The following is a 27,216-nucleotide window of genomic DNA, read 5'->3' as shown; positions in this document are numbered from 1 at the left end:
TTCATCAAAAAAAGATGCAATAAATCTGTTGATTTGCTTTATAATAATTCTTAAAGTTTGGAAGTTGTAACCCTCCTAGGTCAAATTTCCATGTCAATTCTTCCAACAATATTCTTGACATCTTACCTTTCCAAAGGAACTTCCTCACACATTTATTTAACTCTTGAAAAAAATTTCTGCAGTAATTGTATTGGTAGTGTTTGGAATAAATATTGTAATCTAGGGAATATATATATTTTTACAGCATTTACTCTGCCTACTAATGTTATTGGTAACGTCATCCATTTATCAAGATGTTCTTGAATTTTTTTCAATAATGGTAAATAATTTAATTTATGTAATTTCTTTATATCATTATCAACTCTTATACCTAAATATTTTATACCATTTATCGGCCATCTAAATTGAGTTATTAGTCAACATTGACTATAATCTCCTTTAGTAAGGGGTAGAATTTCACTTTTATCCCAATTTATTTTGTAGCCTGATATTTTCCCATATTCTTCCAATCTAGAAGATAATTTACGCAGCAAATATAATGGGTTTGCTAAATAAAGCAAAACATCGTCAGCAAATAAATTAATCTTATATTCTTCCTGGTTAACTCTGAAACCCATAATATCTGGGTCCGTTCTAATTAATTCAGCTAATGGTTCTATTGCCAACACAAATAAAGCAGGTGATAATGGACAACCTTGTCTAGTTGACCTTGTTAACTGAAATGATGTTGCAATTTGACCATCTGTCACTACTTTAGCTTTGGGATTAGTATTTAAGGTTTTAATCCATTCTATAAAAGATACTCCTAATCCATATTTTTCCAATACCTTAAATAAAAAATCCCATTCCAATCTATCAAATGCTTTTTCTGCATCTAACGCAACTGCCACACTCACTTCCTCCCACTTTTGTGCCAAATGAATTAGCTAAGTAACCAAGTTACATTATCTGCCGATTGTCTATTTTTGATAAATCCTGTTTGATCCATATGTATTAATTTTGGTAAGTATTTAGATAATGTATTAGATAAAATTTTTGCTATTATTTTATAGTCAGTATTCAACAATGAAATAGGTCTATATGACGTTGGTTTTAAAAGTTCTCTTTTTTTTGGCAATACTATTAAAATAACTGTCGATAAAGATTCTGAAGTTTATGCATTCTTTCCGCTTGGCATATAACTCCATAAAAGGAGGAATTAGTAAATCTTTAAACTTTTTTATAAAATTTGGGCGGAAAACCATCTTCTCCTGGGGATTTATTACTCTGAAGTGATCCTGGAGCTTCTTCGGCCTCTTTTAATGTAAAAGGCATATCTAATCCCTTCTGTTCTTCTGAATTCAATTTTGGAAGAGTTATTTGTGATAAAAACCTTTCTATCTCAACATTATCATTTTGTGATTCTGATTGATACAGGTCAGAATAAAAATTCTTAGAAGTTTCTTTAATTTCTAAAGGTTCATAAGTAATTTTATCTACACTTGTTCTAATTGCATTTATCGTTTTGGAAACCTGGTCTGTTTTTAACTGCCAAGCAAGAATCCAGTGTGATCTTTCACCTAGTTCATAATATCCCTGTTTAGTTCTCATAATTGCTTTTTCTGTTCGATATGTTTGAAGTGTATTATATTGTAACTTCTTGTTAACAAGTTGTCTTCGTTTTTCTTCTGTCATATGTCTTTGAGATTCTTTTTCTAACTTTGTAATCTCTTTTTCCAATTGATCTATTTCTACCATATATTCCTTCTTAATTTTAGAAATATAACTTATTATCTGGCCTCTCAAATATGCTTTCATTGCTTCCCATACTATAAATTTATCATCAACTGAATATAAATTTGTATCTAAAAAAAAACTGAACTGCTTTTTCATGGAATCACAAAAATCTTGACATTTTAATAATATTGAATTAAATCTCCATCTGTAAATCGATGCCTCTTTATCCATCATTATCATTGTCATTGTCAAGGGGGAATGATCTGACAATATTCTTGCTTTATATTCCATAATTTTCACTCTGCTTGAATATTCATCGATAATAGGAAAAAATCTATAATTGATTAAGTTTTATGTCTATTTGAATAAAATGAGTAATCTCTTTCTTTTGGATTAATTGTTCTCCATATAACAATCAAATTTAAACTTTTCATCAATGATAAAGTTAATTTTGCTACTTTTGATTTTGTAACAACCTTTGTTGATCTATCTAAAACTGGGTCTAGACAAACATTAAAACATTTCCGACCCAATCTCTCTTTAATTTCTGATGTTCTATCACTGTTAAGTGTGTTTCTTGTAAAAAAGCTATATCTATTTTCATTTTCTTAATGTATGTTAAAATTATTTTTCTTTTCACCGGTCCATTAAGCTCATTAACATTAAAACTTTAAAAATTCAGTAAATTAGTCTTTATTTTTAACAGGGTTACTCCAATCTATAGTAATACCTAACCTCTTAACTTTCATAGTACCTTGGGGAATCTTTTTAAAATTCTCCATGTTGCTGTGTGTCTCCCCCTCCCAATTGTCCAGGCAAAGAAAGAAAGATAAAATAAAATAGATTATAAAGAAAAATAAAACAAAATACCACCCTACTAATATTGTGAATAAAAAAAAAACACATTACCCCCCTCCGTTGTACAGGTCATGGCAATCAGCATGATTACACATGTGAGTCCCGTAGCAATCGATCTGAAGTTCACCCAGCTCCCCCGTGACATAAGTAAGTATATATAAGAAAGGAAAAAATATCACTACTCTCGATTAATATTTCTCAATTTTTTACCTTTCTCCCCCTGTATCATATAATTAAGAATATATTTAAATATTCTTCTGTCCTTGAACATCCATCAACTCCATTCACTGTCCCTGTCTTCATCTTTAATCCATTTCACTTTTAAATCTTTGGCTGTGGTTAGCGAATATTTGGGAGTTCTTGTCAAATTCTTCCGCATCCCGATAATCAGTAAAAAATCTTCTTTTTCCGTCATCCAAAAAAATTATCAGGGTTGCCGGGTGAAGCAATATAAATTTATAACCTTTTCCCCATAAAACTTTTTTCACTGGGTTAAATTCCTTCTTTCTCTTCAAAAGGTCACAACTTATATCAGGATAGAAAAGAATTATTTTCCCTTCTATCATCAATGGCCCGTTTCTCTTTCTGGCACGTTGGGCAGCTGCCTTCAGGATCTTTTCTTTATCTTGATATCTTAAGCATTTTATCAAGATTGATCGTGGGTTTTGATCAACTTTAGGTCTTGGTCTTAAGGCTCCGTGAGCCCTTTCAATTTCAATTAACTGGGTTCCTTCTTTCATTTCCAAAATTTCCGGAATCCATTTTTGAAAAAAATTAATTGGATCCTCTCCCTCTATACCTTCTTTAAGTCCAACAATCTTAATATTATTTTGTCTGCTAAAATTTTCAAGTACATCCACTTTTTCCAACAACCGTTTTCTTTCTGATGTCCAGGCAGACTTATTAACTTTCATTTTATTCACTCTATCAATGGAGTTTCCGGTTGTTTCTTCCAAGTTTTTAATTTTCTTGTCCATTTTGTCCTGTCTTTTCATCATTTTATCAGACATAATCTTCATATTGTTAATATCTTTTTTAATTACTTTTAATGCTTTTAATTCATGCATTATTTGCACCAAAGTTTTTTTTATGTCTCCAATATCACCTCCAACCTCTTCCTGTTGCTCTTCTTTGTCTGTCTCTTCATCTTCATCTGATTTATCCAGAGAATCTGATTCCGCCTCATATTCACTTTCACTTTCAGTTCCGATCATAGCTGGGTTTGTAGTTTGGGTTGCTCACGTTTGGGCATGCCCCTTCCTTCATGCATTCGCAATTCCTGTTGGGTTTTTTTTGGAAACAGTTGATATTGCCGTAGTTTCCTGTTCTGTATCGCCGGAGGTAAATTGCTCTTGAGCCTGAGGCTCTTTCATGGCGGCCGGCCTTGATTCTTTTCCAACTTGTGTTGTCTTCAAAGTAGTAGTTTTCTTCTGCTTCTGTTTAGGAGGCATATCTTAAGACAATCCTGAGTAGTTTATAAGTAATTTTTAAAAGGTATTTACTAACTTTTCTTCACTTAAATATTATCTTACTGGTTTTTTATGGGAGAGCTGGATTTCCACGTCTCGATCCTACGTCATCACGTGACGTCCTCCTTTTATTTTCTTCTTGACTAGATTACAGCCATTGTACACCACGGTTCCTGTACCCTACCAAAACTTCCCTGTCTCATTGGAACATATCTATGCAGAACTCCACACAAATATCTCCTGAATATTTTCCACATTCCTTCCGTACATTTCCCTGACAACATCTGTTTCCAATTTAAGGCTCCAATTTCTTGCCTGATAGCCTCATAGTTCCCCTTACTGCAATTAAATGCTTTCTAACTTGTCTGTTCTCACCTTTCTCTAATGCTATTGTAAAGGAGATAGAATTATGATCACTATCTTCAAAATGCTCTCCCACTGAGAGATCTGACACCTGACCAGGTTCATTTCCCAATACCAAATCAAGTACAGCCTCTCCTCTTGTAGGTTTATCTACATATTGTGTCAAGAAACCTTCTTGCACACACCCAACAAACTCCACCCCATCTAAACCCTTTGCTCTAGAGAGATACCAATTGGTATTTGGGAAATTAAAATCTCCCATCACAACAACCTTAATGCAAGTAGGGGATGGTTTTCTAAGTTTGTTAATCATCAGAGGCTTCACAACTTAGCTGTGCGTGTTGAGCAGGCTAGCGCTGACCACAAAGCTGCTGGACACTACCCTGTGCAGTTATGGGCTATGATAGCTGAGTTAGGTATCACACCAAAGCAGGTGTTTAATGCAGTTGAGACCGGGCTTTTTTGGAAGCGCATGCCGAAACACACTTACAGAAGTAAGGATCAAAAGACTGGAAGTTGATTCTGCTTATGTGTTCCAATGCTGAAGGAGACAGTGCCGCCTAACAGAACATTGCTGATTCAACCACTCAACCAAGGTGTGATATCCACCTGAGCACTCCAGAATTGTCGCATCTCCTGCTACCAGCAGTTCTGAGAGTTCCACTAACTTGCCAGAGAGTTCTGTGAGTCTTCCTTCACCCCTTACTGTCCTTGATGATCCTGATGACCCACAGCCATCCACCTCATCCATGTAAAGCTGCCCGACACCACTGCACAACCACTCATCTCTCAGAGCCTACACACCTGCTACTGTTGGTGAGTACTGTACACTCTAGTATGTAAACTTTCTATGATTTATTATGTTGAATATTACCTTAAATTGATGAAACATAATACGAATGTTGCCTTGTGGTACTGCTTTTGTGTTGTATTGGTATGAAAATATGAATAAATTACAGATAAAGCATTTTTAGGAAGCCTTCCAGAACGCATTCCTATTTTCTCTATTTAAATAATTATTCACATAATGCGTTTTGCAGACTACGAGGAATGTATCCCTTGCATATAATGGGGATAGGGTGTATTATCAACCAAAGGCAAGTTTTACAATGTGCAGATTCTTGAAGCAGAAGTACAGGGAATGGGAAATATGTTAGTTTATTGATTTCCATGTGACTCACATAATCCTTAAATTACCCCTGACACATTGAGCATCAATGCATTAAGCTGCCCTGGCACTAAGTCACTCATTGTTCTCTTCTTGCCATTATGATTCTTAACAGATAAGGAATGGCAAGTGGCTATTTCTCCTGTTTAGGTCCCTGTTGATGAGACATCTGTTGCTATTGGTTCAGATTATCATACAGCACAGAAACAGACCCTTTGGCTTGCTTCATCCATGAGCTTCTGCACTAATTCCATTGCTTACATTAGGGCCATATCCTTCTATGTTTTGCCTGTCTGTCTAAAGGCCACTTTAATGTTGTAATTGCACCTGATTCTACTATTTTCTCCGGTAAAACATTCTCTGTTTAAAAAAAAGTCTACTCCTCAAATTCCCTTTAAAATTCTTTCTCGCATTTAACCTACATTCTCTTCTTTTTAATACCCTTGACCTGGACAATATAGGTTGGCTGATTTCTATGAACATGCTGATTGCATAAATGTGTAATCTAATTTGTCTGTGGCACATTAAGCAAAGGTATCACTTTGGGTTGTATCATTAGTGTAGATGTATGTTGCTGAGTGATTCATGCTGTTTGTACTTCTGGTCAGTATTCGTATTTCCCTCTGCACACAGTATACAGTAGCTGCAATATGGAGGAGCCATCAACAGGTATAATAATTAGCAAGATCTTTCCAAAGAATCAAGGTCAATGCTAAAATTATCCAAGGATGACTTGAGTGAGTTATTGAAATGTTTCTTTATCTACTGTTATGCCTCTGCTTCCCCCCCACCTCCTTTTTGAGAATCGCAAGATCACTATTAAGTCAGGTCAGGAGACCCAGAAAATGAGAGAAAGACATGCAGAATCCACAAAGAGTTTGGAATGTGTCCTGCCCTCCGAAAGGCGGAACCATTGATAACGGCTATTGTCTCTTGGAGACGGAATTGTGTATTGAGCGCTGTGCTATTCATCGATGCCCTCAAGGAATCAGGCAACGTGGACTGGTTGAGGGATGGCATCCGCCCCAACCTGATTGACATCTGAGACCTCGTGAGTGGGGATAAAAGAGGGTCTGGGGGAACAGCCCCTCAGACGCACCAGAAGAAACACTAGAACTCCTGCAACAACGTAATAGCGAAAGCTGGTGGAAAAGCCCACGTGAGTCCTTTTCCATTTGCCTCGGAATTGGTGGGTCTTGCCATGGAAGAACGGCTTTAGCTAACAACAAAAGGGGAAATCAGCCCCCAACGACTCTCGAAGGATTGACATCATAAAAGGAATGGGCAAGTTAAACATCCATCTTTCTCTCCAACCGAAAGCTGCAACTTGAATGAACTTGAGTGACTTTTATATTTCCATCAGACAATACATTATCCCCTAGACAACGACAGCTATTTCTTATTGATTATTATTATACCCGCGCTTTTAGATTTAGTATTGACTACGTATATTATTTGTATGTTTGCATTGATATTATTTTTGTGTACTTTTATCAATAAATACTGTAAAAAATATGACTTCAACAGACCTCTCTATCTTTGCTGGTAAGTGACCCAGTTACGGGGTACGTAACAATTGGGGTTCTCATCTCGGGATTTGACACCAAATTGGGAGGCCAGTGAATCCGGCTTGTAAGTCCAAACTTGGATCTGGTCACGCGGGTAGCCAGACGGGAAACCAGCAAAGATGGACGTGGATGAATATATAGAAAACCCAACTCTAGAGGCGCTAGAGGCGGCCACCAAATCGGACTTGATAAATCTGGCAAAAGGGCTAAACCTCGCAGAGGTGAGGTTGTCCATGAAAAAGCGGGAGGTATGAAGGGCAATAACTCAGTATTATATTGGGAAGAATGTGTTTGCAGCTGAGGTATTGGAAAATATCCCTGAAAAGGTACCAGCTAGTGGGACAGCTCAGTTAGAGTTGGAGAAATTAAGGTTGGAACATGCAATTAAGTTACAGCAGCTAAGAGAGAGAAAGAAAGGGCCGGCAAACAAAGGGAGCATGAGCTCCAGCTAAAGGCATTAAAGGTGAAAAGGGAGCAGGACAGGGCTGAGAAACAAAGGGAGCATGAAGTTCAGTTAAAACAGCTGGAAGCAGCTGAGAAGGAGAAAGAAAGAGCCGAGAAAGAGAGGGAGAGAGCTGAGAAAGAAAAGGAAAGAGCCGAGAAGGAGAGGGCGGCAGAGAAACAGAGGAAACATGACTTGGAGATGGAGAAGTTAAGGCAAGAGCGAAGAGATCAAGGGTCAGACCAAGAGGAGAGGTTTAATGTTAGTCGGGAGTTGAGGTTAGTACCTCTGTTCGAGGAGATGGATGTTGAAAGTTATTTCTTGCTTTTTGAGAAGGTGGCAGTGAATCAGAAGTGGCCCAGAGATCAGTAGTTGATGCTGTTACAAAGTGTGTTAAAAGGGAAGGCACAATGAGCATATACGGCGTTGTCCATGGAGGAGGAAGAGGCGGAGAGTTATGACAAAGTAAAAGCGGCCATTCTCCGGAGTTACGAATTAGTACCTGAAGCGTATAGACAAAAGTTCAGAAATTTAAAGAAAGGGTGGAATCAGACGTATACCGAGTTTGCCTATGAGAAGGGTGTGCTCTTGGACCATTGGTGTACCGCAGAAATAGTGGAAGAGGATTTTTGGCGTCTCAGGGAGTTAATTCTGATTGAGGAATTTAAAGGTTGTGTTTCGGAGGATATCCGGATGTATTTGAATGAGAAGCCGAATAAGTCCATCTCAGAATTTCCTAGGTTCGCAGATGAATATGCCCTAACCCACAAGACAAAGTTTTCCTTGAGTAAAAGTTCCCAGAGAGACCGTGGGAACGATAGAGAAAGCCCGCCGGCTGAGGCAGGTGTCCCGCCGGGAGCTAGTGGTAAGATTGAGGGGGAAAGGCAAGACGGCCAGAGATTTCCGTGCTTGACCTGTTTTAATTGTGGAAAGGGGGGGCATATTGCATCTAGGTGCTTTGCTCTGAGGAAAGAGACAGGAAAAGGGAAAGCAGCAGTCCCTATTGGATGTTTCGTGGTAATCAGTAAATCGACAAAAGAGCCCCGGGTAGACAGAGTACGAGAAGGATCTGAGACTTTTATGTCAAACGGAACCGTGTCTGTGAGGGAGGGAGACACACCAGTTCCAGTACGGATCTGGAGAGACACGGAGGCTGAACTATCATTGACTAGCAGTAAGGTACTAGATTTTGGTCGCAAGACGGGAATGGTAGCTGTGAAAGGTATAGGAAAAGGGACGGAAATGGTGCCCTTGCATAAGGTCATTATGGATTGTGAGCTGGTATCTGGACCAGTTGAAATAGGGGTGCGATCAGAATTCCCGAGAACTGACGCAGATGTCCTTCTTGGTAACGATTTAGCCGGTGGTAAGGTTTGGTCAGCAATGATGCTGACGAGCCGGCTGGTGAGCGTTACGGTCCCGCCCTAGATTCCAAGATCTATCCCACATGCGCGGTCACTCGCAGCTGAGAACGAGAGCAGTTTAAATCCGGCCAGTATCGATTTGGCCGAGACGTTTTTACCGACCCTGTTCCAAGAGGGTTTAGAGGGTGGTAAAACGAAGAGTACTAAAGTGAAAGAGAGTAAGGGGGAGGAGGTAGACCTGCCCTTAGCGAGGAGAAAAGTTCTAGAGGCACGAAATAAAGATGAGAAACAGATAGAGCTGTTAAAAGGTCCAGAGTTGGACATGGACGATCTGTCTGGTTTGGCAGAACTGTTTGAAGAAGTTGAAACTTCTAAAGGTGTTCCCGATAATGAAATGAGGGCAGTCCTAGATGAAAAGGGTGCCCTTACCTTGAAGAAGTCTACTGGGTTGGCAGATGAGGTTGTTTCAGCCCGCGGGGTTGAATTTACTCTGGAAGGGAGTTGCCCAGAGAGTAGCTGGAAGAATCAGGGGGATTTAGAATTTGGACCGGGTACGGGTATTGAAAGCCTGGAAGAGGCAAATGTCCCGTTTGAGTGTGTCCAAGATGTGGATGCACGTGGTACTGAACCTAGTAATGGAGCTCAGAAAAAGTCTGAGGTATTTGATTCAGTTGAAAAGGAAGGCCGTCCTTGTGGGTCAGATAGACTTGGGTCAGTGAAGAAAGGGTTAACCTTGGTAATAGTGAGAAGTGAGAGCTCCCAGGTGTTTGTGCTCGAAGGTGTGTTAAAAGTTAGTGGGGAGATGAATATTATTATTGAAGGAGAAAGGAAATATGTAGTTCCCAAATTGAATGAAGAAAATTTAAAGGCTGGACTGATATCAAAAGCAGCAATCAGGCTACAAAGACAATGGCGTGGTACCACAAAGCCTGTGAATCAATTACAGGTTGAGTTGGAAGGTAACGGTGCCCCACACGCTATTGTTATTTCAGAGTGTGGTGTGTAAAGGCAGAATTTGAAATGCTGTTTGAACAAAAAGTTTGAACTGAAAACTAATAGCCTGAAGGGTCCTGAAGAGAAAACTAGCAACTTGCGTAAAATTAAAGAATTGGGTGGAAATTCAGAAGATGGTCTAAGTTTGGGACACATTGTTGATAAAATAACTCCTATGGAAGGAGCGGACGAAAGCCTATTTCGTCAGGGTGCACAAGCTCCCCACGTGGGAATTAACCGGAAAAGAGGCGAGGGTTAATGGGGACGCCATTTTTAAATAGCAGCCGGTTCTACGGGATTTCGACAAAGCATGTGAATGATAAAGCCAAACCCCATGGAAGCCTGCCTGTTATGTTTGAAAGCAACATAAAGATTAGTATTTGCATGAACTTTTGTAGTATACCCGTAAGCTAAGATCACAACTCTTTAGTTTTTGTTTGCTAAAAAAAAATAAGACCTACAAATAGGTGGTTACTAAATTGGAGTCTGATGCTACAAGACTTTAGTAAGGTACAAAATGTAAAGATATTAAAGGAAGTGACAATGTAATCGGTAACCATCTAGATACTGAATTGAATGTATAACTGTATTACCCTGTTAAAAAAAAACTTTTGTATGGTGTTAGATTCTAAAATCCTGTAAGACTCTGTATTACTTCGTTTTTTTCCGATGGTAAAAAACGTGTTGAAGAAAGGGGGTGTTACACCTGTGCTCCCCCCCTCCTTTATGAGAATCACAAGATCACTATTAAGTCAGGTCAGGAGACCCAGGAAATGAGAGAAAGACGTGTAGAATCCACAAAGAGTTTGGAATGTGTCCTGGCCTCCGAAAGGTGGAACCATTGATAACAGCTATTGTCTCTTGGAGACGGAATTTTGTATTGAGCGCTGTGCTATTCATCGATGCCCTCAAGGAATCAGGCAACGTGGACTGGTTGAGGGATGGCATCCGCCCCAACCTGATTCACATCTGAGACCCTGTGAGTGGGGATAAAAGAGGGTCTGGGGGAACAGACCCTCAGACGCACCAGAAGAAATGCTAGAACTCCTGTAACAGCGTAATAGCGAAAGCCGGTGGAAAAGCCCACGTGCGTCCTTTTCCATTTGCCTCGGAATTGGTGGGTCTTGCCACGGAAGAACGGCTTTAGCTAACAACAAAAGGGGAAATCAGCCCCCAATGACTCTTGAAGGATTGACATCATAAAAGGAATGGGCAAGTTAAACATCCGTCTTTCTCTCCAACCGAAAGCTGCAGCTTGAATGAACTTGAGTGACTTTTATATTTCCATCAGACAATACATTAACCCCTAGACAATGATAGAGCTATTTCTTATTGATTATTATTATACCAGTGCTTTTAGATTTAGTATTGACGACGTATATTATCTGTATGTTTGCATTGATATTATTTTTGTGTATTTTTATCATTAAATACTGTTAAAAATAGTACCATCAGACTTCAACGGACCTCTCTATCTTTGCTGGTAAGTGACCCAGTTACGGGGTACGTAACGCTACTCACAGGTGAATTCTTTGACATCTACTTATCTGTCATCTGAATACCAAGGTTTGTCGATCTCATCCATGATCTCAACAGCAAAACTATATTACTAAGAATGCATGCATGTATGAGACTCTTAGTGACTAATTGATTCACCATCCAGAGAGGCAGCTCAACATCAAGCTATACTACAGGTAGCCTTTAGTGCCTTACAATATACTGAAAAGTACATTCACTTGGAAAACAATTTGAAGAGAAAGATGGTTTGCTTGATGGCACAAATGATATGCTTTGTAAAGTTCCTGATTTTGCATGATGCAGATCCTCAAGGGAGCAATCAGCCACCACAGAACATAGAACACAGTAAGAAGGCCCTTTAGTCCAAACATGATTCCAAATTAAGCTAATTTCAGTTGAGTTGTACTCAGGTTGCAACACAACAAGGATGAAAGACTACCACAAATGAAAACTCAGCAACTGACAATAAATCTGGGGCACTGCTATTTGAGCTGCCTTTGCACACCGGGTGACATTGACAGAATAAAATCTTTGTAATTAACCAAGGCTTGAGATCAATCAGCTATGATGAACAGTACAGTGGAAAAGCTAGCTGAGCTGCTGCCTCACAGACCAGCAACTCCAATTCAATGCTGACTTCATGTGCTGCCCGTGTGGGGTTTGTAGAATTTATCCAAGTGACTGTGTGGCTTTCCTAATGTTCCAAAGACTTGTGGATTGGTAGGTTAATTGGCTACTGTAAGTTGCCCAAGTCGTAACTGAGAATCTGGGGAGAGTTGTTGGAAATGTAGGGAGAATAAAATGGCATTCGTGTAAATGGGCACTTTACAGTCAGCAGGACTGAAGGCACAATAATTGTAAATCTGACTGGCTGCTCATTCTGGCTAATGTCATCATGGGAGGACTTTACATACCATGTAACTGACAAATCCAGTCTCTATCATCTTTTTTGCACTTACAATTAGTTCATTTACAAGCCCTCACTATCTCTTTGGTAACACCCAAACATAAGTTGAGGTAAAGAAAATAACAGATGTAGATGATGTTCAGGATGATTGAAGGTGCTCTTTTGTCTCCCAGAATGGCTATGGGTCTGCTGAAGAGCAGCTCCTCCAAGTCAGTATTAGGTTGGTAATGTCGTTTGTGAAAGGGTCTCTGCCTGAAATGTTCGACTGTTTACTCTTTTCCATAGATGCTGCCTGGCCTGCTGAATTCCTCCAGCATTTTGTGTACATCATCCCTCTGTTTCTCATCTCTGTTAGTTCATTCCTTTGGATTTGAAATTGATATTTTATTGTCACATGTACTGAGGTACAGTGAAAAGCAGTGCATTGAAGACGTACAAGGTAAAACAACAAAACAATGAAGAATAAAGTGTAACAGCTACAGAGAAAGTGCAGTGAAGGTAGACAATAACTTGCATGATCATAACGAGGTAGATTGTGAAGTCTAGAGTTCATCTTATCATCATAGGAAACCATTCAATGTTGTGAATCGGAACACTGGTTTCACTTCCTCATGCTTTACATTTGCTGATTACCTCTCACAAACAAGTGGTATTTATACTGGCAAGGGAAACTACTTTTGTCTTTTAGTTCTTACATCAGTGATGCTCAAACACTATTTGTCCCTCCAAACAGTCTCAAGACCTTACTTTTCTACTGTGGAATTAGCAATTCATTGAATTTGATGAAACTACCCAAACTGTTTTCATTTATCTTTGCAATCAAGAGATTCTCATATGTTAGCAAACTATCCAACTGCAGCCTATTATTTTAGTATAACTGAATACTGGGCAAGGAAAATGTACACATAAAAAGTCAGGAATAGAAATAGTGCTTAATTGACACATATGCATGCTAAATCCTGCAGTCCCTTCAAGTGCTAATGTGGTACTCTGACCAGGAAACATCATAACCGTTTTCAAGATAAGACAGAACACAAACTACAGGAATAGTTCTACTATTCTGCTGCGCAAATCCTTATTTTGTATCGGTATAAGTAATAAGTAACAAGTGTTTAAATGTAAACTTGCCCCCCATCGAAGATTTTAATTCGCCTGGGTTCATTGGAGCCATGCTCTTTGTCAGGGTCACTGACTTGGCTTTCAAACTTGTCTTTGCTGTTGTGTTCACCAATTGCAAATGTTCGGTTGCCGAGCGTCTGTCAAAAACAAAGAAGCAACATATTCAGCAGTAATTATAAAATAGAAATAAGAGCTACTATTAAGCAATATAATGATTAATATTTAATAGTGGCCAGAATATCACACTGAATTTAATGTTAAGCAAAATGCATTATTAGACTCAATGAAAAGGCTTACATAAAAGTACAAGGAAAAGTACAAATCCAGGGTTCTCAGAAAGCTACAACAACAAAGAGATTAAATGCAAATAGTCATTACCACATTTCACCCTGGAGGGGAAGAAAGTGATTTTCAGTTGTACAACAGAGTCAAATAACATTAGACAATTGAATTTCTAGATAACTATATCTTATTTCCAACCATATTTATTAAATTTGTTCACTTAGGCCGAGATCATTCTCAACCACTGATCGTACATTATTTTTTAATACTAAGGTTCTCTCTTGTCTGGCACTTCTATCATTTTGTCAGCTCTCCTGAATCTCATTAATTTGGAATTCTTAATTTCTAGACATGGTCATCGTGTAATCGTATTTCCCTAATACTTATAAGTTCAAATCCAGTTGTCATATTTGTGCCATTTTTGTACACATACCTTAAGCACATTTCTTTGAATTATTTTTGTTCACTGGTTCCTTTGAGCCTCATCTGAGTGCAGACTACTGCCACACACACACACCCAACATCATTAATTTAACATCTTGCTATCCTGTATGTCAACACACTGGACCTGGTCTGGTTTAAGTGAAGCTGTCCCAGAATACTATGGCACTACTGACGCCAGTGGTTTAAAAATCAAAATTCATTTCTCAACATTGTCAAAAATTACACTGGAGCCCTGTATTTCATTCTCTGATTAATTCAAACCAACATCAATTTTTGCACAAAGAAAGAAAGATTGATTTATAACCTCTGGATGTGTTAAAGACAACAGGCAACAGTTTGCTTTGGAAATCTGACAATAGTTGTACTACAGAAAGAGGTAGCTAAAAGCATGCAGCAAAGTTCCGCACACACAGCATATGATCCCACAGATGATTGTAATGAAGTTGGTTGAAGGATAAACAATGGCTGGAAGGAAAGTTTCACTGTAAAAAGTGCTGTGGCATCTTTAACTCCCACCTGAGGGGCCATATGTGATTGACAGTACTCAATTTCTCAATACTCATTGACGAGACAATTCAGATTATATGCTCAAGTGTTGGCAATAATCATGTGATTAGGGTTCAGCATTTTAACTAACCATTAATTCAATCATTTCTAGTTTTATGTTAATAGGTCACAATATAGGGATCATCTTTCTCTAACTTCAGATCCAACGCAAGTCATTATTGGTAAAAGCAAGAATGTCGGGAATTAAAGGTAATTGTGTAACTGGTAAGCTGGGTATGGACAGACTGGATATAATTTTGATGAGACAGTACAGGACACAAAAATAATTGCATGTTTATATTTGTGAATTTTAAGAACTGGATAGTTATCTAAAATACTTCCACAGATTTTACTGTAATCATACTACCCTCTTGCAAAGTATTTATCCACTTAATCAAATCTTCCATGCATCTACGCTGATACTATAATGGTTTTATATTTAAAGCCTCAAGGTGAACACTTTTTGTGTACCCAGTCTTTTATTTTCACATTTTCCTTGCACAGGTCATTATCCAGAATGACCACAATTGCTGATAACCGCTTTACAGACTGGTCAACGACTCCTTTAGCAAATCAGCATTTGAATAACAACCAGATTCCTTGTTTTACCAAACCTTGGTTACTTTATTTGGCTTTTAAGAGAGGCCTAATAACTAAACATGAGATGGCCAGCAATCTCATTATATCAAGATAAGTAATCCAAAATGCCTTTATGAATTTCTGGCAAGCCGTTACAGTATTGAGTCAATAAAAATCCCTCGGTCAACACACACAAAATGCAGAAGGAACTCAGCTAGTCAGGCAGCTGCGATGAAGGGGAATGAACAGTTGACACTTTGGGCCAAGATCTTTCTTCGAGACCTAATGAAAGCCCTTACACCAAAACACTGACTGTTTATTGCACTTGGTGGACGCTACCTGACTTGTTGAGTTCTTCTAGAATCTTGCATATGTTGCTGAAGATTTCTGGTATGTGCAGACCTCTTGTGTAACAATAACAAATGCTTATTTTAATTAGGAGGTAACATGAAGTAAAATTGAAATAAGGGACAAGTTAGGTTAGGGTACCTCAGTTAAGAGCACTTCATTGTATTGTGCTATAATTGAAATACTGAATAATAAATAACCTCACTTTGGAACTTAAAATAAATTTGTCAAATTAATGATAATGTAAATAATGATAATTTCTGTATCAGGACAAAAATAGACCAAATTTGCCCGTTACTATTCTACTGTTTATGTGATGCCACAATTACTAATTTGTTAACTAACAGTGACAATTAACGAGGTGAGAAACATCGGAGTGCCTTTAGGAACATTGTTGTTTTTAAGTGTGCTATACTGATCATAACAGCTTGCTCTGCTGGCTGTTGGGCTTGTCTGCTCTCTACTATACTTTTCCTTCTTCAGCGGGTCTGGGACACCTTTGGTCCCCGCAGCAGCACTGCTGTGGCCTGGGGCGCTGCAATATATAATGCAGTCTGAGAGGCAGACTGGGCAGAGGGTTTTGTCTGGCAATACAAGGTCTCCATATCACCTGCCCAGGCTTGTAGCACCCTGCAGAGGTCACTCCAACAATGACGCAAGACTTTGGTACACCATGGGAATTACTGTTTCCGCAACACCACAAGCTGACACCCTGTGTGCTACCCACCATCTTTTGAGACAGAAGAATGCTGACAATTGTAGCCTTTCTTAATGTTCTCTGTTTTCACATCTCTCTCAGGATTTGAAGGGATTGATTTATTGGGTTTATTATCTGGATTTCTCCATCAATGAGCATCGAGAGATTAGTGTACTATCATACTGAATCAACATCTGGCCTCTCAGGTGAGACTTAAAGATCCCACAGCACTACTTATAGTGGAGCTCTGAACTTGCAATGTTTGTCCTTCAACCAACTTGACTACACCCTACAATCCTGCATCCCTTTGCTGTGTGTCAGAGTGTGTGCATGCTATTAGCTACATTTTCATCTATAGTCAGATTTTCAAAGCCATCGTTTCAATACCCATTCTGACCTGTCTTTCTCCTGCCCTGTCCATTGCACACTGTGACTAAACTCACACTAGAAGATTAACACCTCATATTCTGCTTGAGTATCCTACAACTCAATGGTTTGAACACTGAATTTTTCAGGTACCCCATTTCCCTATGGCCCCTTCCCACACCCACTAATCCAGCCAGGGTCTTTCCCCTTTTGTTCACCTTTCCATTTCTCTCTCCCTTGTTATGTATGCAGTCTCATCATACTCCCCCAACCTACCAAACCTGGTTCCATCTGTCCATTACCCCTCCCTTAACTGGTTTCAACTATCACATGTCAGCCTCTACCTCTACCCTTCAACAACCTTCCACTACCTGGCTCTAACTGTAAATTTCTTCTTATGTTTCCATCTCTCGCTCACAAGTAATTGTTTCCACAATCTCCTTTCCTCGACCTGGTCCCATTTGCCATTAATACTCCCTATCTGGTTCCACCCATCACCCAACAGTCTTCATCTCACCCCTCTCTCACATCTAAATACAGGGCATTTTCCTCTACATTCCCAGTCCTGATACAGGGGGTCTCGATTCAAAACTATCCTTTAGTCTCCACTGTTCGACTCACTAAGTCCTTCCAGTAAGTTTTTTTTTGTCGTAAACTCAATTTGTTGCCTGCTAAATCCTTTGCCACATCTAACGGTCAAAAATGTACAACAGATGCTTTTTCCTTCTTTCTTTCAGCCAACACAATGATGTCAGATCAAAGGACCCAAAATGCTCTGAAAATCATGTAATCCAGCTTCAGTGGTGTCAAACCTATCCTACTTCCAACATAATGAAAGATCCCTTTCACTCTTCTTTTCCCTTCAAAAAGTAGATATAAAAGCTTAAAAACATGTACCATCTGGCTCAAGGACATCTTCTTCCCCATTACCACAAGACTTAAATGTATCTCTTACATGATAAAGATGAACTCTTGATCTCCTAATCTTATCCTTAGACTTTGTATCTAATTTTTATACCTGCTTTGCACTTTCTCTGAAACACTACATTGTCATTGTAATTGATACTCCCTCAATATAAGGAATCATCTGCTTGGATGGCATACTTGTGACAATAATAATGAAGTCACTTCTGCCAGAGACCCGGACTGCCTAACAAGTACAGCTAAAACCAATTCCACTTCTGAATATTTGTCTACCAGATAACTGCCTTCTACTGCATACTTCTTTGCTGCTTGTCCCGGGTTTTCAAAAAAAACAGAATTAAAACATAAAAGCTCATGTATACATATTCCAGAATTAGACATGAACAGTGAATAACCAGCGAATAACCAGTAGCAATCTTTTTAAATACACTTCTAAATACTATTTAAATAGAAATATAATTTTTAGGAAAAAGCAATTGGACTTTAGTTGCTGCTGATTTTTAGCTCTGATATTATTCTTTCACTCAATAATTTGTTATTAATAAAAGGCGATCAGACAACAGATTGAATCACCTTGAGCTGTACCACAGGAGACCAATTCACTAATTCAGTTTTCAAATGCTTATTTATTCTGCCTGTTATTACCATAATACCAAGTCAAAACATGTGGTACAATGAAATCATCACTGAGGAAGATGAAGAGCAAGAGGAGTTTAAGAGGACGATGGTACCTAACAGCGACTCCTTTGATTGCATCTTCAGAAACAGCTCTATTTCTACCTTTTAAGTCTCCATTTTTCCCTTTCAGGGTCTTTTGAAGACCCTGACCTGGAGTTACACACTGCCTTCGGTTCTTTGTGGGTATGGGACTCACTCTTGGGGTCTCACTACTGGCCGCTATTCAATATAGCAAGGATGCCACCTAGAAGACTAGCATGCCTTCAGGGTTCCAGGACTTCATGGCTCTGGAAGCGGGCGGACTTGAGGTTGGTGCCTCCGCAGGAAACTGGTGTGTCATGGGAGTACACGGAAGATTGAAAGCAGCTAGCTGTGTGCCCAGAGATCTGACTTCTTTGGGCAGAGCTCAGAAAAAAATGATGCAACAAACTTTTAACATTGTAAATCAGCGAGTTGCTTGTTATGTCTCCCCTATCGCTGTGAAAGGGGGACACCTCTTTTTCCCTTATTAGGGAGCCTGTGGTATGTCGAATTACCAGATGAATGGTAAATGGTCTTTGGGGTACTGCAAGTCTGTGTCTATATTGATGCTTTGCTGCACACTTGAGTGGGGGCTGCTTATTTTGCTGGTGGGGAAGGGGTGATCATTGCTTTGCTGCTGCTTACACATGGGTGGGGAGCTTTAGTGTTCTAACATTTAACTATTGTTCACTTTTTGGGGCACTCTGATTTTGTGAATGGTTGCGAAGAAAATGGATGGATATTGTATACATCTCTCTGACATTAAATGCACCTTTCAAAACTTTGAAGAGAATAAGAATTTTGTATAAAGAAGTCAATTTTAAGAGGCATCTTGAATAGATGAAGAGTAAGATGTACAAGGATTCATGAAGGGAACTTGAGAACTTGGCAATAGAAAGCTTAGCTGCTAGTGATTGTGTGATTAATAATGCAATGCTCAGGAGCTCTCACATACCTTAGAGAGGTATATAGGATTAAGGATGAAAGGAACTATAAAACAGAAGGAATTAGAAACAAGGATGAAAAATTTTATTCAACGAACTGCTTGATGGGGAGTCAATTTAGGTACTGAACAGAGCAGTGTTGGTTCTGATCATTAGCAGAGTTTGGAATGACCTCATAATAATAGAGGTTGGCCAACACAGTTTGAAACAAGCAAGTTTATTGGTAATAAAGGCACCTATGAGGGTTTGAATAGCAGATGAGGTGAGATCAGACTAGAGATGGGCAATACTACGGAGGCAAAAGTAGGCAAACTGAATGAGGACTCAGAAATGCTGTTGGAAGCTCATTTCAGTGTCCAACAGGATATCAAACTTCAGTCTCAAATGGTTCTCATAGAGAGGGATAGAGCGGCTAGGTATTAGCATTTTATTATAAAGCCCAAAAACAATGGTAATGGCCTTTCAAATACTTAACAAGAGGAAATTGTAAGCAATCATTTTTCATTGCACTAATACCTCCATCAAATCCTCTCTAAACTGATGGTTTGAACATATAAGCTTATCCCATACTGGCCTTCAAGTCATACAGCTTTTTCTGCCAAATTGTTCGCAAAGCAAAAACAGAATGATCAAGCAAAAATTGTTAATACCTTGGATTTATCAGCTTTCCACGTGCTTGATGATACCAATATGTCAGACTGATTCAATGTGTTTTTTGCTTGTGTGTATATCATTTTTTTTATCTTCTGCTTTGGATTGAGAAGACCAAGTATAACTTTAGTTGGTAGCCCCGGTGGATTGGGATTATGAGGGCTGACATGCCAAGTTGAATATGCGGACAATTTTTTGTCCACTTGCTGAGTATGTAATGGTTTGCACTTTTTCAGATAACACCAACTAAATCTTGTTGAAGTCTTTAGAGAGGAAAGTGTTGCACTTTGTACATCTCGTGTACTTGCAACTGGAAAGGAAGCTCTCGCTTTTACTTGGGCCTGATTGTTTGCTGGTTGAACTTGCTCATTACTTGATGCAGATACATCAGCCTGAGTATTATTGAGTGACTTCAACAAAGTAGTACTTGCTTGTAGGGAGCGAGAGAATGTGATTACAGGTGATTTTTGAATAACAGTCCCTGAAGAAGAGGGAGAACCTTCAGAGTCCAAAGCTTCTCCAGAAAGAACTGACAGCTCATGAAAAGGCTTTGCTGGTGAGCTGTTGAGGTCTATGATTTGAGAGTTATTTTTCAGAGTACTTTCATGCTCAATAGGCAGCGTGCTCTCAGCATGATCAGTTGTGCAGTGCTGCCTCACTAATACAGGCTTCTTCAATTTAGTAATTTCAGTAGATTTGGTGTTCTGTAACAGCACAGGTGTCACTTTACCAGAACTTGCAGATCCACTTTCATCCTTAACCCGTTTCTGATGTTTTTCCATTGCAATATCTAAACTATTTGCCGGTGACAGCATGCGTTTACTAGTACCAGTAGGTTCTTGTGCAAGTAGACAGTCAGAAGGCATCTTTGATCCACTTGATACAAGTGCAGTTCTGCTTTCGTTAATGGCATAACAGTTTTCAGAAACAGAAGACATTTTATTTTGTTGGGTTTCCAGATAGTCCTTTGATCCTGAAAGCATTTCCTTGGCAGTGTTTGAATGCATTTGATCATCAAATTTACAAATCACCAAAGCTTGCTGGTTTGTTTGATCTTGTGTGACGAGAATCTGAGGCAATGTTGAATGGACAGCAGTGTTAAAAGTAGGTTTCTCACTCTGGATGACCAGAGAAGCTCCAGCCTGTAGCTGATTGGACACGTGGTCAGGGTGAATAGGTGGGAATGGAGGAACCAGATACAAATTGGAAATAATCTCCAGGGACTTGGTTGAAATAGTTGAAGTTGCCCCACTTGATCCTAGAGTGAGAGGAATAGATAAAGGAATGCCTGGCAGATGGGATGTAATGCTGGGAAGTATATATTGCTGGCTGGATTGATTTTGAACAAGTTCAAGCTGGTATTTAGGAGCATATATATTTTCTTCAGTTGCAGGAGGAAGAGATATAATTGGACACAATTTCTGTTGATCTGCACGTATTTTTGCAGGTAGTACCTTTAGGCTTTCTAATGTAAATGATGATGCCTCAGATTTCTGAGCAAGAGATGTTTGAACTAAAGGTGGTTTAATTTGGAGTTGATTGTTTATATTTACTTCTTGAGTTGATGACTGTGGATCATGTTGCACTATGTGTTGAAGTTGTGTCACACATGACAACTGATGCTGTGAAGTTAAGAAGGATACAGGGGATAATCTACTTGATAAGGATCTTTTGAGTTGTGGTAGGGCAGCTACCTGCAGAGTTAGATTTTGTTGGAATAAATTGGAAGGCAAAACCTGAGGTTGAGGAATATCTGGGCTAATACTCAAAGACATCTGCCGTACAAGAGGACCTCTTCTCCTTTCAATAAGTGAGACAGAGCCAGATGCTATTAATTCAGAAGCCACTGTTGAAATCACTTCCATAGAAACCTTTGGTGACGTAGATATTGATGTGACTTTGATACCACAATCAAATGACTTGCTACTAATTCCTGTAGCAACCTCTGTAGATGGTGATACACTATTATTCTGTTCAGACGTAGTGTGTCTCATTTCTCTGTAATATGGATTGGGAACACCAAGTGTATTAGAACGACTAACTAGAACCAATTCAGATGACTTAACCAGTGTTTCCAGCTTGGAAGGACTTTCAGTCCTTAGAGCATCCTCCCTATCAAAAGAGGCTGAAAGACTAGAACAAGACAGAGTGCTCTCCTGACTGAAACTCCTTGACAGCGTAGAATCAAAACTGGATTCACCAGATGAATGCTCCATCTCAGCTAAGCGGATTCGTTTCTTCTTTGGCGGTAGCTTCTCTGTTGGCAGATTTGATAGTGTCTCACTCCTCTGAGGCCAATGAAACTTCTCTGTCTGCTCACTTCCTTGCACATCTTGCTCCTGGTCTGGTTCCTCAGTGACCAAAATCTCTGGAACCTGAATGTTATGCTGGCGCACCAATCTTAGTTGCTGCACCAAAGAGCAATCAACAGAAGAAGATCTCGAATGTTCGCTTGTTGATGCCCTTGATATCCCAGGGTTGGGTTGCTTTTGGGAAGTGGATTGACTGCAAGCGTCTTCTTTACCAGTTACAAATAAAGAAAGCTGCATTATTTCATTATGGGTTTCCTTTTCCTGCACAGGACCAGGAGAATTTCTATCCACTGATTCAGAATGTTCAAATGAACAGGGCCTACTCAGTGAATTTGTATGCTGTATTACAGACACACCACTGTTAGCCCTACTTAACTCTCGTTCTTGCAATGGTGAGGGTGATGGCTTGGTTTGGATTTCATTGCTAAAAGATACTGGATCCTCTAGGGAATGCTCCTTGCTGCCTGACTGAAGGTGCTCCCCTGGTAGACTTTTCATACTAACATTCGTGGATTGGCTGCCTCCACCTAAATTGTTGTGTTGACATGTAGCACTTAACTGATCTGATGCAGATTCTTTATTTGTGGCATCTGTCCCAGTACCTAAAGCAGGTAAAAGCTCATCATCATCACCAATACTTTTAATTTTCCTCCTTTTCCGCATCTTAGGTGGATGCTGGAGCACACCTGCTGCTCCTATAATCCTATAATGTAACAATTGTGGTGACATGCTGCGAGATATTGCTTCATGTTCCGAATCTTTTGTGATGATTGGTTTGACCTTTGGCCCGTGAAGCTCGGAGCAGTAGAATTTCTTGTGGTTTTCAAAGTTTTCCAGCTTCCTATATCTGTTTCGGCATGTTTCACATTCATACATGGACCCGCGACCTTGTGACTTCTTCACTTTTTCCTGCATACGCATGTTGTGTTCAAATGATTTGCTTCTTGGCATCAAAACCCCTGTGGCCATGGTGCTCCTCTGGAAACCTTCATCCATAGAGCGTGTGGAAGCAAAGCTCTGCCCCTCACTGGCTGATGAGTCTTCTACTGCAGTCTGTCTGACAAGGGTTCGTGGATAGGCAAGATGGATTGTTGTCTGTGCTCCAGGTACAAAGACATCATCGCTAAATGAACCACAAATTTTGTCATCAAATGACTGGCTCCCTCGCAATGGGTGTGCAGCTGACGTTGTATTTGCAGGTACAGCTGAGTTTGCTGGAGTAGCAGGCATTGAATTACTTCTAGTAATTGGCAAACAATCAAGAGGAGGGAATGGAGGAGGAACAGACAGAAGAAACACTTGTTTTGACTTGTCAGTAGGTGTAAAGGGTGACTTGGGAATATCAGAACTGGAGCTTGTTCTCCTTCCAGAATGAAGAGGCCGTAGATCAAACTGGAATGAGTCTTTAAATGTGTAAGGTTTTGGTGAGTCTATGCTTCCTCTCCTAGAAAGGGATGTTCTTCTTGGTTTTACACTATCCAGCTGCTTATCATCCACTACTGCTTCATTGTCTGATATCAACTTAGAAATGCGCTCTTCAAGCATTTTGCTTGCAATCTGGGTATGAACAGGAGCTGCTGATTTGAACTGCTTTTCAACTGAAACTGTATTCACCTGTAAATCAGTGGCCATAACTTGATTGCTGTGAGGAGGGCAAGGAAAATTGACCCTGTTTGCATCAACTTCGGTGATGGGCAATGACTTAATGAAGGGACTGATGGGACTCATCTGCTGATCTGCACTTTCGGAACGGGAGAAATACCCAGAATCTGTGCTCCCTAAACTTCGAGGGCTCAAATGATGCTTCCCTTGTTCTGTGGCCTGCTGTCTTTGAAGCTGTGCATGTGAAGTCACTGACTGAGCCTTTTCTTCCTCTTGTGGACTCACTTCCAGCTGCTGCTTGCATCCAGTTTCTTGCTTTGTCCAAGACATCCAAGTTGAAGTTGACTCTACTTTAGCAGCCTGTGGATTTACCTGCAGTGGAGGATTGACAGGTTCTGGAGCTGTACCCGTCACCTGTGGACTATTAGCCCTTACAGGAGAAATATTCACCGGGTAAACCACCACTTTTGGCAAAGCAGCTGTAATTTTTGGCTCAGTGCTTTCATGTAGGGTCATAGACTCATAAGTGTCATAACCAGAGATTTTAGTTACTGGTTTACTGGATGATGAGACACTCGAGGGGAAAGCTGTAGCTGCTTCTGAATAGGACATATTGTTAGCTACTTGTGAAGCTTCCTGTTCAAAGTGCTTTTGATCAAAATATTTTTCCTCTGATGTGGAATCAGCCTCACTTTCACAGCTTTCCTCTACGTCTGAATGAATAAGCCCTCGGTCAGATTCCTGTGATACTGATGTACTGCTGCTCTCCGATCTGAGAACAAGACCAAGTTTGATAGCATGAGCGTGGGACTTCTTGTGCTTATACAAGTTACTTTTCGTCTTAAATGAAAACCCACATGTAACACAAGGGTAGGGCCTTTCCCCAGTATGTGAACGAATATGCTTTTGGAGAACACTAGGCTTTGCACATGCTCGGTTACAGTACTCGCAAATATACTTCCCCTGCTTTTTCTGCTTTTGGTCCTTAAGCGCAATATTGGACACTTGGTCCATCCCAGCATTGACAACAGATGGCATCTGCTTATAACCAGATCCAATTTGATCACAGTTTGGTTGATAGGTTGTCATTGACAGGTTTGAATTGACCAAAAGCTGATTTTGATGCAGCCTATATGGCATTTCAGAAGTCTGAGTCTGACCTGAAGAAGTCATGGTTAAATCGTGTGGTGATTGGAAATGGTGTTTTCCTTGATTCTGCTGGTGTGTTGGTGATCCATTAAACCTCTGAGATAAGACATGATGTTGATCTTGTTTAGCATGTAAAATCTGTCGAGTTTGCTGATAGTGCAAGTGAGATGCAGGCTGACTTGTCAGCTGTCTATTCCCTGATTTGGGCACAGTTTGAGCAACATTTGAATAGCACTGTGGGTCTGTGACAAATTTGGATTTACATTCTGAAAGCTGACTTAGGCTCTGTGCAGAAACTGTTGATGTTCCACTTGACACTCCCAGAGATACAACACTGACATCTGTTTTTCTCGACTCTGAGTCAGCTGCAGAAAATTTTACCTTTGATAAAGTTTTCAGTTCTGGCTCCATTGCTTTCAATAAGACATCAAATGCAGAATTTGCATAAGGAGAGCTCCCATTTGTACTGCAACTTTTGTTCTCGGCTTTAATGATCCAATGTTTACGCAGTAAAGACAGATGTTGAATTGGATGCTCTGAGTGCTCATAGGATAGTGAAGGAGACTTCTCTGTAACCAACAATTTTAATGTTGCATCAGTTTCTAGTTGGTGAGCACTCCAATTTGGGGACTCAACTGAATTCTGTTGTGCCACGATTTTTTTCTGCAATAATTTTCCAGCTCGGACTTCAGTTGTCTCACCAACAAAATTTAGTTCCTCTGAACATTCTTGCCCAATTTCTCCTTCTCTCTCCAGTTCTCCATTTTGGTCAAGCAAGGATTCCTTTTTTAAAGGTGAAGCAGCAGTTGGAACACCATCAACAGACAAGGCTGCCTCTGCACACGGTCCATGATTACTTAATTTTAACAAAGCTTTCACAGGTGACTTGGGGATTTTCTTTGTCACGTTTTCAGCCACAACTTTCTTCCGCTTTACACCTTTAGATACGCTTAACTTTCCTTTTCGTCTAGATTCTTGGAATTCTACTAAAACAAAATAAAGTTAAGAAATCATTTTTTTTATCATTGCTATATCAATAACATGAACAAAGTCATACAGCAACTCATATTTACATGATTAATTTTTGCACAAAATGTATATGCTTTCTAAACAAGGGGCAACTGTAGGGTCAGCATACCCAAATTTTAGGCTTTATCAATGTGTGCAGAACTCTGCTGCCCACAGCACAGGTGTACCTCTGTCCAACAAATCATGTCAGATGCCAATGGTGAGGGGTTAGTGAGCACAAAAGTGATTTCCACAGAAATTATACAAAATAGGTAAATCAGAACATTCACAAAATGCTGGTAGAACACAGCAGGCCAGGCAGCATCTATAGAGAGAAGCGCTGTCGATGTTTTGGGCCGAGACCCTTCATCAGGACGAAGGGTCTCGGCCCGAAACGTCGACAGCACTTCCCCCTATAGATGCTGCCTGGCCCGCTGTGTTCTACCAGCATTTTGTGTGTGTTGTTGTTTGAATTTCCAGCATCTGCAGATTTCCTCGTGTTTGCTCCTTAAAATCAGTACATTGATCAGCACAGAACACCAGTATTATACTGATGCTTCCATTTTGAAATCTGAATATTTCAGCCATCACTCGCTGTTAAACACCCACCCAGCCACTTGTTTCTTTGCAAAAATGGAACCCTCCTACCCACTGTTGTTTCCCTTGCTACAAGCTCTATTATTCAAACCACTGGCAACTAGTCCAATTTAAGGGGACCACCCACTATAGCCTCGTTAAAAGTTGATAGAGTTATCAGGCCTACAAATAGGCTCATCAGCCCAACTCATCCATATAGAACAAGATATCTATCCAGGATAGTTCTGCATTGAGTTATTCTGCCTATTAGCTAGATGCATGTAATTTTTCACTGTTGCTCCAAGTTGCAAGAGGTCACTAAAATAGTGTGCAGGTAGTAAAAGACTCCTTGCTAACTTGTAAGCTTCTGCATTAGTTGTGGTTGTTTTAGCAGGTATTTCCCAGAGAGTGCAGGAGCAACTCTGAAAGGATGAGAAAAGGATATGAAAGGAGCCACACTAACAAAATGCTGAAGGAACTCCACAGGCCAGGCAGCATCTATGGAAAAAAATAGTCGACAGTTCGGGCCAAGACCCTTCAACAGGTCTGGAGAAGAAAAGGTGAGGAGCAAAAAGATGGGGGAAGTGGGGGAAACACAAGGTGA

General features: G+C 39.8%; 1 protein-coding gene across 4 annotated transcripts in view; it reads right to left on the bottom strand.

The window, feature by feature from the left end:
- The window catches only part of hivep1 (HIVEP zinc finger 1), a 263,351-nt gene that overhangs the window by 58,591 nt on the left and 177,544 nt on the right, over positions 1–27,216 (bottom strand). For 3 of the 4 annotated variants that reach the window (XM_059945577.1, XM_059945579.1, XM_059945578.1), the window contains exons 4-5: positions 19,965–26,014; positions 13,495–13,622 (exon numbers count right to left, since the gene is read on the bottom strand). In XM_059945577.1, the coding sequence (XP_059801560.1) occupies positions 13,495–13,622; positions 19,965–26,014 (6,178 nt within the window). The remainder of the gene's footprint in view (positions 1–13,494; positions 13,623–19,964; positions 26,015–27,216) is intronic. The other variant, XM_059945580.1, reaches the window with a different exon arrangement.

Source organism: Hypanus sabinus, chromosome 20 (assembly GCF_030144855.1).
Source record: "Hypanus sabinus isolate sHypSab1 chromosome 20, sHypSab1.hap1, whole genome shotgun sequence".
NCBI lineage: Eukaryota > Metazoa > Chordata > Chondrichthyes > Myliobatiformes > Dasyatidae > Hypanus > Hypanus sabinus.
Note: the sequence above shows the minus strand (reverse complement) of the source record. Positions and strands in the feature narration are given on the sequence as shown.